This window comes from Aotus nancymaae, unplaced genomic scaffold, assembly GCF_030222135.1.
Source record: "Aotus nancymaae isolate 86718 unplaced genomic scaffold, 86718_ANA_hifiasm-v0.15.2.pri h1tg000007l, whole genome shotgun sequence".
Lineage (NCBI taxonomy): Eukaryota > Metazoa > Chordata > Mammalia > Primates > Aotidae > Aotus > Aotus nancymaae.
Genome location: NW_026988418.1, coordinates 57,202,595 through 57,216,067, shown reverse-complemented (window position 1 = coordinate 57,216,067; position 13,473 = coordinate 57,202,595). Strand labels below are relative to the sequence as shown.

The following is a 13,473-nucleotide window of genomic DNA, read 5'->3' as shown; positions in this document are numbered from 1 at the left end:
TAGACTTCTAAAATGTATCTTCTTAGCAAAGTTTTTACGCTAAAATAGTTTTTAATTTAAATTTCATTTGATTTTCAGCGTGGCTTTGTGACAGGTGGTGCAGATAAAGCTGTCAAATTCTGGGATTTTGAGTTAGTGAAAGATGAAAATAGTAACCAAAAGAGGTGAGTAGACATTTTTTGTGTCCGTTTTTTGGAGTGAAAATGGGGAACCATTGAATGTCAAACGTACATGTTGTTTGTTGTTAGAGTTAGGATTTATCAGAATTTGTGTTCTCATTAATTTTTTTCTTGATGTTTTTTGTGGTGCTAGACTTTCTGTGAAGCAAACTCGAACCTTGCAACTAGATGAAGATGTTCTATATGTCAGTTACTCTCCCAATCAAAAGCTATTGGCTGTGTCCTTGCTGGACTGTACCGTGAAAATTTTCTATGTTGATACTTTAAAGGTATAGTGGTTATGCCTGGGGATATTTTCCCTTTCTGACTGAGCTTAAGAATTTGGATTGAGACTATAAAGAAGTGGCCGTGACTGTGCTTAGAAGTAGTAGTACAGTTCTAAAAATTTGTGTGTGAATCAAAGCAATGTAAGTATACTAGAGTAGCTAGCATTTTAAAATAATTCTATGGTTCATAAATTTTGTTTAAAGCAAGTTATATGTTCAAAAAATCTTGTGGACAGAAAATTCTATCATACTAAGTAGTTATAAGAACATTGCTAGGTGTCCTAGGCAGTGATTTCACACTTGGCTATATATTAGGATCATTTGGGTTGCTTTTAAAAATATAGATTACTGCACCCAGAGAATTGATAGGAATGGATTGAGCCTGGGAACTTTTTTGTGAAACAGGTGCTCTGAAATCTTTTCAGTGAAGCAATCCAGCGTAAGCTTCTGAGGGCCTCCTTGCCTCCACTATACTGCAGTATTCTTGGCATGTGCATGGAGGATCTGTGTATAGAACACAGGTGCTCTTACCAAGCTGTCTTTTATGGCTTTTCTTTGAAAATACACATGTAAAGCAATTTAAAAATGTATTTAGTATTGTATTTTAAAGTCATATTTTAGACCTACATGTAATAAATGATACCTGTATTTTATAGACAGACATTAATTATTATTTTCTTTTAATGTTTAGTTTTTTCTCTCACTGTATGGACACAAACTGCCTGTTATCTGCATGGACATCTCTTACGTAAGTAAAGTTTAAATAGTGTCTCAGTAATATGTTATCTTTTCTAAAGCAGATACTTTCTTATTTCTGACTTGATGTCTTCATTTTAGATTATTTGCTTTTATCATTCTGTTATATATTTTTCTCTAAAAAGTCTCAATTTAATATATAGTATCTTATATGTATTACTTTAATGTTTTCAGAATAATTTTGCGAGTATTATCTCAGTCAATCCTTATAAATATTATCTTAATCCCTCTTATAGATCTCCTAAATAGTATTTTGTTATTTAAAATACTATAATTGGTAGAATCCACTAAAATATGAAAGACTTTTAAAAAGGCATTCCTTTTTGTTCTGAAGGATAGTGGTGCTGAGGAGCTTGGATTTGTATTTGGATAGTTACGGTATTTTACACTATGTAGACTTTTGGTCTCTTGACCAAAATCATTTATTTCCCAATATCTAGTTTTGATTAGGAGTGGCAGTGTATATTTAAAAACAATGTCTATTCTATGTGAAAGGAGTTGACCTCATAGCTGTCTGATCAGTGCACTAACAAAGTTAAGTTACAGTGTTAAATGTATTTCTATTTTTTTTTATGTTGACAACCATTTAAACCAGGCATTGAAATAGGAGAGAGCAGAGAAATAGTGACAGGGAACATGGGATATATAAACATTCTAGTAGAGTCTTTCTCAGCTTCTCTTCTCTTCCTCCCTTCTACTTTCTCTCCAAATCCCATGCCAGAGATTAGAGAATCTTTTTCCCATCTAACAAAGTAAATAGATAATCTTACATTAAGGCACAGCACTGTCCTATGACTGTACGAAAGTATTTAAGCCACAAGGTTCATGCTTTTACCTAACAAGCTTTTAAAGTACCTCTGTGGGTAAGAGCAAAGAATTCAGCGTTTTTAGTAGAGAGATGAAATCAGTTTTTTGGCTTCATTTTAATGTTTTTGAAAGAAATGGGTTAAATATTCTGGTTAGCTTTTTATTCATATCCAGAATTCAAAAAATCAAGGTAATGTTTTACTTTGGTTTCTCATAGGATGGAGCACTCATAGCAACTGGCTCCGCTGATAGGAATGTGAAAATCTGGGGTTTGGACTTTGGGGACTGCCACAAGTCTCTCTTTGCACATGATGACAGGTATGCATAGTCTTTTCAAAGGCCTCCCTTTAAGTCACCTGTAGGTATCACTTGAGCATCTGGGTCTATTTTTCAGTGTTCTCAGGCAGTGATAAAAGTTCTAAAATATAGTCCAACACTCTAGAACTGGCTAGTCAAATGCTACTTATGTGTGTAAAACTCTTTTTACTAACCTAGAATTTGATGGCATTTGAATATTTCTGTCACTTTTCAGTGTGATGTACCTACAGTTTGTCCCCAAGTCTCACCTCTTCTTCACCGCCGGGAAAGACCATAAGATTAAACAGTGGGATGCAGACAGATTTGAACACATACAGACTCTGGAGGTAACCACATGCCTGCTTTGCTTGCTCGGTGCTTAAGAAATACTTTTAAGAATATTTAATTACCCACTAAGTAGTGGTCTGTGAATGATGAGATATTCTTGAGTTTTTTTTTTTTTTTTTTTCTCTAGGGGCATCACCAGGAAATATGGTGCTTGGCCGTAAGCCCCAGTGGAGACTATGTTGTTTCATCGTCCCATGACAAATCTCTGAGACTTTGGGAGAGGACAAGGGAGCCTCTTATTCTTGAGGAAGAAAGGGAGATGGTAAGAACGTCAGGCTTGGTTACAAATGTGACAGGAGGTATCTGACAGGCTGTCCTAGTTGAAGTTTTCTGTCTTGTGCAGCTACACCTCATTCATTGCAAGTCCAAGAATCTTCAGGAGATCTGTTCAAGACTGTTGTCACCCATTTCAGAAGCTAGGCAGAGATAAAGATGCCGTTAGGGGTTATGCTATCAAAGAAGCAGCTTCTTGCTGTCTCATTTCTCTTTATATACAGACCATGTTTTAGTCTCTCAAATTAATGTATATCTATCTCATGGCAGGAAAGAGAAGCAGAATATGAGGAGAGTGTGGCCAAAGAAGACCAACCAGCAGTAAGTAAATTTTGGGGACCCTGAGATTATGCCCTATATATAGTTATCTTACTGAAATTGACTATAATATCCAGAATTTCTAATAGAATTAAAATTGAGACTAGAAATTGAAGGTATAACCAGCTGATAAGGGAAAGAATCTGTGTAATTATTTTGGTTTAACTGTATATCCTAACTTTGTGCTTCAAGTGATTGACCAAATTTGCTATTGAATAACTGGCAATTAAGGCTTTAGGGAATCATTTTATTCACTGTAGAGCAAAAATAAAAATTAGAAAATTTGGATATTCTCTTTTTAAACATTTGCAGAATATTCTTACGATAATACGTATGCTTAAGTGTCTGGCACTTCCTAAGTACTGTTAATGGTAGTTGATAACACTGTTAGCATTTTCATAAAATAATGATGGCTATTATGGCTTATATGGATGTAAGATTAATTTATCAGCTCTTTAACTCATGTCAACACTATCCTTCAATGATTTCTTTGTTTCTGGCAGGTTCCAGGAGAGACTCAAGGTGACAGTTACTTCGCTGGAAAGAAAACTATCGAAACAGTGAAAGCAGTAAGTTGATAGAGAATGTAGTATCTCATTTTTTAATAAGATCCCACCTTTTTAGTAAAAGTTTTATTCTGTATCAACCAGAAAGCCATTCTGTGGCAAAAAGTTGATGAGATTTAAAGATGGGGATTATAACCTCTGTTTTCTTCTCTTGTAACCAAAGATGGGAGTAGTCCTGAATCTCTTTGATCAGTATGTGCTTTTTTTCAGGTGTTCCTGGGACCTGCCGTATTCAGAGTGTCTCGATATTATCCCACCTGAATCCATAACACTTAGTCTCCTCTCTGTGAATTAAAAAAAATAAGAAAACCAAAAATGTCTTTACATGCTTTTTGGTACTCTATTGGCACATCTTTATTAAATGGATTGAAGCTATTTCATTTGGCAAATTTCTAGTCAGCTTTTCCAGTTTCGGTGTCCTGGGATGATGGAGTGTGTTGTAATGATTGCTTTGCTTTGTCATCATCTGTAGGCTGAGAGGATCATGGAGGCTATTGAGTTGTACCGAGAAGAAACTGCAAAAATGAAGGAACACAAAGCCATTTGTAAAGCTGCAGGGAAAGAGGTAAGAGAGTACGGTAAGTTGCAGTATTAATAGAGGGAATTCCTGAGGAGAAAACCATTATTCTGGGACCTATTATCTAAGATCAGGGTATGCAGTAAATGCAGTAGAACCTTTCCAACTGACTATATTAGAAGAAATTGAAGAACTGTGGGAGGAAGGGAACTTGGTCTTAATGAAAGTGAAGGACAGGAAATTACAGATTGAGGTGATTATTGTCTGGAGTAGAAATTCACATTCCTACTTTGGTTTGGGAGGCAGGGTAACCATTTCAGATTTCTAGATAAAACGCATTGTCCAAGCTCATTCATGAGTACTATAGAAACTAACAGCCTTGATAATTCTTTTATACTCTGTCAGCTTTTTAGGGTCTCTTTTCAAAATTATAAAATAGAGTTACTATTCTGTCTATAACAAGCCCTATGTAAGGCTCAGTTTTTTGAATGATTTTATTTAATAATTTCTTCATAGGTTCCTCTTCCCACCAACCCCATCCTGATGGCTTCTGGCAATATCTCAGTGAGTAAAATGTGTAACAGTTTTTCCTTGGTTATTCAAAGGTTACTTACAAGGACAAGAAAGGAAGTAAAGAGGCATTATGATTTGGGGATGGATTATTGGGAATACTTTTTCTTTAAAAGTCTCTTTTGAATCTTGGCATTCTATAGGATAGTTTGTATTTCTAAAGGACCACTTTAGTGTAACTTCCCAAGCCAGCCTTTTTGGTTGGACTCGACTGCCATTCTTGTGTTTTCTAGTGCTTGTTTATGTTCAGTGTCCAAAGCCCCCTGAAGATTCTAAAAGTTCATCTAAATGAACTTGTGAATCAGCCTTCCGAGGAAAAGTTGATAGAAATCAGTCTGATACGATAAAGAAGAGAGAGAGGAAAAGTAATAGGAGAATGTATGTTTATCTAGTAATCTCTAATTAGTATTTTACTTGCATGTCTCATCACTAATTTTATGAGTCAGGGCATCTTCACCTTACAAATTAGTAAGGGACAGAGTTCGATTGCAAACCCAGATCTGGCTGACTCTAAACTGTTACAGATCTTGCCGTTTTAGAACACTTTTTCTGAAGAAAGGAGAGGTTCCTGTTTTATAGGAGACAGAAATTAGAGAACTTTAGTAGAAACCAACCAAGAGTATCACTAATGGTGTTAATCCTTCCTTTACAGCCTTCAGCTTATGTATTAGAGATTTTTAAAGGTATCAGGTCAAGGTGAGTGAGTCCTTGCACACAATTACTATAATCTGTCAGCAAACATTTATGAAGTGCTTATTTGAACAGGAAATAAATAAAAATTATTTATTGATTGTTGTCTTTCTTTTAGGTTTAACAATATCAAAGTTTTGATGGAAAATAATTTATAATGTTTGAAGTGCTAGAACTAGGAAGTTTCTTCTAAAGTATGAAGAGAGATGCTTTTAAGGACAAATGAAGGGGAGTGATTTATGTTGTAGGCAATGAAATAATATATAATTAAATCAGAAGCACCAACTGTTAATATATTTTTATATGTTGGCTTCTTTTCTATGTACATACACAATTGGAATATTATATAAAGTTTTATATTCTGTTCTTTTTCACATTTGCTGAACATTTGTTTGTTGTTCATATTAAAAAATCATTGGATTCAGAATTACTTGGTTTTATGAATAATTACTGGATGATGCCTTAGTTTCTCCTTTTTGGCTATTAATGGCTTCACTGAATATGTTTACATATATATCTTTGTCATCGTTATTGATTATTTTTCTTAAGAGTCCTAGCAGCCTAATAAGTGACCAGTAGGCATGAGATTTTTTTATATTGCCAAATTACTTTCCAGGGTGATTATACTGATTTTTGGCAGTGTGAGAGGCAGAAGGTAATATTGTATTATTTTCATTTCTTTTGACTATTAAGTTAAAAATTTCAGGACATTTGTTGCCCATTTGTATTTTTTCTTGTGAATTTTTAGTTATCTTTTTTTGCTCTTAAGTAGTCTTTTACTGGTTTTTTAAGAATTCTTTCTGGGCACAGTGGCTCATGCCAACATTTTGGGATGCTTGAGACCAGAAGTTTGAGACCAGCCTGGGCACCATACTTTATTTTCTTTGTCATACATTTTTACAATAACTGTTATATTATTTGTGATTTTCCTTTTGATTTTATTGATGAGTTTGTACTACTGAAGGCTGTCGTTTTCATAGTGAACCACAATATCTACATAATTCCTTACAAGAAACAACACCTGTCTTAGGATAAAGATGAAGCTTCAATACAGAAATATAAAAGAAAATCGATTAATGCAGAGGTTACAATATGTTTCAAGATAGAAGATTCTGTGTTTTAAAGATTTAATTTTTCCTAATGAATAGGTTTTTAAATCCCATTTGATATCCTCTTAAGATTTTAAATTAGAATTGATGAAATAATAATGCTTGAGCTAGTTCTAGAGGAAACTATTTTCCCAGATTAAAAGGCTAAAAAATTAGCAAAATTAAAATAGTGTAGGATTGGTGTCAGGATCAATCATCAAAATAGACTCTAAAGCCCTGAAACATACTCTGTCATATATAAGGACTCAATATATTGTAAAAGAATATCATATGAAGATGGAGTATTCAACAAAAGGCCTTGGAGAAATTGTTTATCTGGAGGGAAAAAAGCGTTAGATTTTTCCTATCATGCCATTGACGAGAATACATTCTAAATAGATTAATATATTAAATATAAAACACAATTAAAAAGGGAGATTCATCTAGCATAGAGATGAATATTTAACTGTAGGCAAGATGTATTCAAGTAGAAAATGAGTAGAAAAATAATAAAGGGAAAGATTTAAAAATTGTGTTAAGAAATGTGGTATTTTTATATGTATGTTTTCTTTTTCAGTGAGCTGGAAGAATCTCTACTTGTGCTGCCTTTCTCTTATGTCCCAGACATTCTTAAACTCTTTAACGAATTCATGCAGCTGGGCTCTGATGTTGAACTCATATGTAGGTGCCTCTTCTTCCTCCTCAGGTAACATCGTTTTCCAAAGAATACCGTGTCTGTTTAGCACAGCTGCTTCAGTAGAACCTTAACTGAAGCTGTCAACACTTTGGGATTAAGAAATATTATGCCAAACTCGGTGGCTCATACCTGTAATTCTCAGCACTTTGAGAGGCTGAAATGGGTGAATTGCTTGAGCCCAAGAGTTTGAGACCAGCCTGAGCAACATGGTGAAACCCTGTCTCTAGCAAAAATACAAAAATTAGCTGGGGGTGGTGGAGCACACCTGTGGTCCCAGCTACTTGGGAGGCTGAGGTGGGAGAATTGCTTGAGCCTAGGAGGCAAAGGCTGCAATGAGCCTAGATCATGCCACTGCGCTCCAGCCTGGGCAAGACTCTGTCTGCCAAAAAAAAAAAAGAAAAAGAAATACTGTTTCAGAGAGTGAATTTCAGTGCTAGCTGACATAAAATGTTTCTTATCCTTTGGAATCAGTCTTTCCTTTAAAATAAGGACCATGATAACCCACCTCTTTGAGTAAGAAGTCATGGTAATACATTGCTGAGGAGTGCTTACTCAGTCATAGGCCTCCATGTTATCATCTAAGATAGCTCTAGTTCTAGTCAGTTTGCCAAAAGCCAATTGTGATTGGCCAATCTGCCTCATTTGTTGTTTCTTTTCAATCAAGCTTGTCCAGCCTGTGGTCTGTGGGCCCCATGTGGGCCAGTACAGCTTTGAATGTGGTCTGACACAAATTTGTAAACTTCAGTAAAACATTGAGTTTTTTTGTTGTTGTTCGTCAGCTATCAGTGTATTTTATGTGTGGCCCGAGACAATTCTTCCAGTGTGGCCCAGTGGAGCCAAAAAGGTGGACAATACTGTTTTAAAGTGTTTAGTATAAGCTAACAGATTTTGTTTTGTCCTTATACCAACATTTTAAGGAAATTGGTTTATTTCTCATAGTCTCTACAGGTGCAAATGAAAATGTAGGGGCATATATAGAGGTAAACTAAGGAACACAAAGCAAATGTGTTCATTAGGCTATATTCTTAAATATGAAGAATTCTGTTAATAGGTAGTTGAGAAGAATATATATACAAAGGCTTAATATATTCTTCTCATCTCTCACTCTCTGACTCTCACTTTCCAGCTGTTACAGCAGAGAACAGGAATAGAGACAATTTGAACATTCCTTCAAATACTGTTATGTAGACAAAAACTAGCCAGCCAATGCCAAATAGTTAAACAGGTATATTTAGTGAATTGACCAAATAGGCATTTGGTGAATTGGCCTGTTTTTATGATTCTTAACCCTTCATTACTTATATTCTATCCAGGATAGTAGCAAGAGAAGAAGAAGAAGATGTTGCCATATTGATCATTTGGGGCAAGTTTTAAAGACATAAATTCATATTTAACAATATTACTAATAATTTTGATGGCATACCTGCTATTGAATCAGGGTTGCTGGTTCTACGAGAAACACTGAATATTTAAAGTGTATCAGAGGGTTATAGATGGGTACTACCTGACAGGTATGGCAGGGTCTTCAAGGATATCTTGGTACTCTAGGTCAGAGTTTGAATCTCTGATGAATGTCTCTATCTCTTTTTTTGCTGTAGCTTTATTAGAAGTAATAATGCATCTTTGTTGAGTTGGCATTTCTTAGAGGGCTCATTCTGTCTTTGAGTTTTCCACAAAGTACCACTGTCAAAATCTGTAGCCACTGGCAGCTTGCTAGGAAGGAGTTGGCCTTTGCAAATGAGTTGAATGTGCTATAAAGTTTAGGATAGTATTTTTTAAGTTGTCATCAAATTGAACTGAATAGTAGAGAAAGAAACTTCTTTGGCTTTTTTTTTTTTTTTTTTTTTGCCCAAAAGATGTCTATACTGTATTTTCTGTTGTTGCTTTGATATTGTGTCTGCTTACTGTTTCTAGAAGGGTTAGGTAGGGCTAGAGCCTCTCTGCAACATGGTTCTGTTTTGTTTTTCTATTAGGATTCACTTTGGACAGATCACTAGCAATCAAATGCTTGTGCCAGTGATAGAAAAATTAAGGGAAACAACTATTTCAAAAGTCAGCCAAGTCCGGGTAAGTATCTTTGCATAGAGATAAAATGATGAGGCGAATTCCTAGCGTGATTAGAAGTAGTCTACTGTGATACTGTGTTGTGCTTTGTCTTCAGCAGTACCCACCCCCAATAAATCCATATTTGAGATCATTTTTGTTGGAATTAGTAGGAATAAAAAAAAAAAAAAGAAAAGTTCTTAATGAGGGAAAGATAAGTAACAACACCTGAAGCTTTGGTTCTCATATGCTGCTATAATGAACTGAAGTGGGAGAAAATTTTTTAATATTTATTGTCTTGCATGCCAGGATGTTATCGGCTTCAATATGGCTGGTCTTGATTATCTCAAGAGGGAATGCGAGGCAAAAAGTGAAGTTATGTTTTTTGCTGATGCTACTAGCCACTTGGAAGAGAAGAAGAGGAAGAGAAAAAAGAGGGAGAAGCTGATTCTAACGTTGACTTAGAACTGAAATGTGGTGTCTTTTTTTACTTTTTCCTTAAAAGAACTCCTAAACTCAGCACAGTAGAGTTGGCATCATCTTAAAAAAACCAAATAACAGAAGATCACATTGCAGAAGATCTCAGTATGTGGTTCATAGCTTTGCCTGAGGGAATTCCAACATGAGATTATGGGCTGGTTCCATTTCTTGGAATTAAAATGCATGATTAGTTTTAAAATCTTTATGTGCTCTCAAAGCTTGAGCCTTGCAATTGTTGTTCGCTTTATATTCTAGCAGGGAATAAATAATTGTTTTAATTAGGTATTTGTTTCACTGGAGTTGAAATTAACATTTGAAAAGTTTTTCATATTTTTTTATGGCAGATGATTTGTCATTTATTTATATTAGGTTTTACTACCTATTGAGATAATCAGGTGTATAATCGATTGCCCTCTGGCCATAAAAATACAGTATCATGGACTCTTCGAGCTAAAACGACCGTAAAAATTACCCAGAAAAGCCTCCCCAGACTTAACCTTTTATAAGTTATGTCTGTATATAAGAAGATTCTAATTGCTGTTTATACTTTTCTGAATAAAATAGTTGTTTCTAATTAAAGAGTAGCCAAGCTAAGATGCCTGGCTGGGCTTCTGAGTAATTAATACATTTGTGTGTGTGTGTGTGTGTGTGTGTGTGTACATAGACAGTTGACGCTTGAACAATGCAGGTGGTAGTGGCACTGACTCCTCTGCACAGTCAAAAATCTGCATATAACTTGATTCCCCAAAGTCTTAAGTACTAGTAGCCTGTTATTGACTGGGAGCCTTACTGATGTATTATATATATTGTATACTGTATTCTTAAAGTGAGCTAGAGAAGAGAAAATGTTACTTACAAAATCATAAGGAAGAGAAAATACATTTGCCATATTTATCAATACTATAAGTGTATATCATCTGTTTATAAAATGAATCGTCTGTCTGGAGTGGCAGGTAACCACAGTGCAGACTTCAATCTGTGGTACCTATCAAGCAATTAGATTTTTCTTGTAATGTCATGACTTCTCTCTGCTTTTTGAGAGCACTGTGATATGCAGTTTACTGGGGAGATGAACTGTTCATGCACAGGTGATTAGTGTCACACAGCATTTTAAGTGCATACTCAAAACACTTGAGCTCACTGCAATAGCAACAGCAGGTGGCTGTGAAATTACTTCAGTAATATACTGTGTATTACAGTTAATTTTATGCAGTTATGATTTAATACTGCATCCTTCCTTTTTTTACATCTCTCAACTGAATTGCACCATGTATTATCTATCTGTATTTGTGTGTGTTCATTTTGATAAAATAATAGATTTGCATGTATTTTATAACAGTAAATGGTAAAATAGTCTAGTATCTACATATATTTTATGCATTCGTGATAATTTTTTTATATTCCATAAACAAAAGTATTTTTTCAAACTATTTTTTTCATCTGCAACTTTTCTCATTGTTTCAAATCTCCAAAAATTTTTTCAATATATTTATTGAAAGAAATCTATATCTAAGTGGAGCCACGTGGTTCAAACCCATGTTGTTCAAGGGTTTGTCTACTGTGTATCTTCATGGTAGGGATTTGGGGAAGTAGGAGTGTTCTAGGAAAAGATATTGACAGATACCTCTGGGTCTGGGCTTTGGGGGAAGTTTATAAATTACATCATACTCCTTGTTATAGGCCTGTTTAGACTTTCTGTATCTTCCTGAGACAGTTTTGGTTTTTATCTTTTTTGTTGTTGTTAATCCCAAAGCCTTATAACTATGGTTTCTATCTATGAATTTGATCATTTCAACCAAGTTACTGTGTTGTGGGGCCACCATTTTCTTCCCAGGCTCAGAGCTGCAGTTCTTGTGGCTTGGCGATTTGTGTCCCAAACCACAGGTCTTAATGTTCTTGAGCATAACACAATCACTGAAATGAGGTAAGGAATGCAGTGGTGTTATTTGTTGGGCAGAATAAATAATTAAATTTTGGCACAGAGTTTCTGAAGGCATAACTATGAAAGGCAAGAGAACAGCCAGGCAGGATAATGCATTCTAGGTGCTTTACAAGGAGTCAATGTTTAGGCAGCTATTCCTGCCACCAGGGAGAGGAGTTAATTCTTGAAAAATAGTTATTTTTGATGAGAACAGGTTGAGTCAATATCCTTAGAGTTGTTCATCAGAATGTAAATGTCATTTTCTAGTAACATTTTTGATGGTTTCCAAACCAAAACAAGTTCCAGGAGGGCATTCTAGATGTATACATTACTAACAATTACTCTTATGTTAGAAGTTGCTGTTTTCCCATAGCTTTGCCACCATTTGTAATTGAAAAGCCTGATAGTGGTAGGGAATATAAAGATGTTTCTGTCTGATAAGTACTATACTAACCAAAGAGAAGGGGAACTTTTATGATAAAGTGACATGTACAGAACCTAGCTAAGTTAAAACTTTTGGTCAAAATACTTGAAACTCCTTAACCCTAAAAGTTTAAGGTCAACAGTTGCATTAAAAAGTATATTTTAAGCCAGCAAATTTCTAGTCATTAAGTCAGTGTTCATTGTCTTAGCCATTGGCTGTATATAATCCTTAATATAAAAACCATTCAATGACTAATGTGTCTTGCATATTGTGAAGTAAGTTACCTATAGAAATTCTGTAATACTATAAAGAAAAGCCTCTTGAGGTGGCAGTGAGCTGAGATCGCACCACTGCACTCCAGTCTGGGCAACAGAGTGAGACTTGGTTTAAAAAAAAAAAAAAAGGCTCTTGAATGGTTTATTGGGAGTAAAATACTTAAGCTTGTTTTTAAAAAATATGTATGTATATATCCATCCACTTAGAGAAAATATGCTTAACAATTTTGAAATTCTCTGGCTGGAAGCTAGGTGCTTTGTATATTTGGTATTAAATTGTTTCTCAATGGCAAGTGTCTTAAATCATATCTTATTCTAAAGAAATCTAGCAAACCTCTAGCAGAGAATCTAGGACAGTGCCCAGGAAAGCAATGGTATCTGTTGGTAGGTACAGGACTGTATATGGGACTCTATTCACCTATCGGCTATAAATGAGCCTGCTCAACGCAGCCTTTTCAGGCCAGATTAGCCTTCAGAAGAGAGGGAGATTGTGAGCAGGAGCCTAGGAAGAAACCACATGGGTTTACAGGTACCATCTGCAATCTACCCACTTTCCTCACAATTTAGGATCCTAAGTTTGAGATGGGGCTAAGGTTCTTAAAGGTAATATCCTCATATATTCAAGCCTTTTCACTTTATTTCTAAGGTTTTTGGGATCCAAGCAGCCCTGGTATGTTTTTAGAACACGGTACATGTGTAACAGTCACTGTGCCCAACCCTGGTAGTATTGCCCTTGTGTATCCCTTCCCCTTGAATATGGGGTTGGACCCAGTGATAGGCTTCTAGTGAATGGAATACAGCAAATGTAATGGGTTGTCTCTTCCAAGATTAGGTTATAAAGCACTGAATTCATTCTGGCTCTTCATGCTTGCTTGCTTGCTTGTTCTGATGAACCAAGCTGCCATGTTGTGAGATTCCCTAAAGAGAGGCCTACATGGCAAGCAACTGAGTGGCAATT

General features: G+C 35.4%; 1 protein-coding gene across 3 annotated transcripts in view; it reads left to right on the top strand.

The window, feature by feature from the left end:
* WDR3 (WD repeat domain 3) overlaps positions 1-10,178 on the top strand; it is a 30,213-nt gene extending 20,035 nt beyond the window's left edge. For 2 of the 3 annotated variants that reach the window (XM_012458855.2, XM_012458857.2), the window contains exons 14-27: positions 79-164; positions 313-448; positions 1,137-1,193; positions 2,226-2,326; positions 2,541-2,652; positions 2,781-2,915; positions 3,197-3,247; positions 3,748-3,813; positions 4,283-4,375; positions 4,844-4,891; positions 5,550-5,593; positions 7,253-7,381; positions 9,346-9,439; positions 9,725-10,178. In XM_012458855.2, coding sequence (XP_012314278.2) covers positions 79-164; positions 313-448; positions 1,137-1,193; positions 2,226-2,326; positions 2,541-2,652; positions 2,781-2,915; positions 3,197-3,247; positions 3,748-3,813; positions 4,283-4,375; positions 4,844-4,891; positions 5,550-5,593; positions 7,253-7,381; positions 9,346-9,439; positions 9,725-9,880 — 1,308 coding nt within the window. In that variant the 3' untranslated portion in view covers positions 9,881-10,178. Of the gene's footprint in view, positions 1-78; positions 165-312; positions 449-1,136; positions 1,194-2,225; positions 2,327-2,540; positions 2,653-2,780; positions 2,916-3,196; positions 3,248-3,747; positions 3,814-4,282; positions 4,389-4,843; positions 4,892-5,549; positions 5,594-7,252; positions 7,382-9,345; positions 9,440-9,724 lie in introns of those variants that run through there. The other variant, XM_064372649.1, reaches the window with a different exon arrangement.
* Positions 10,179-13,473: the final 3,295 nt, after the last annotated feature.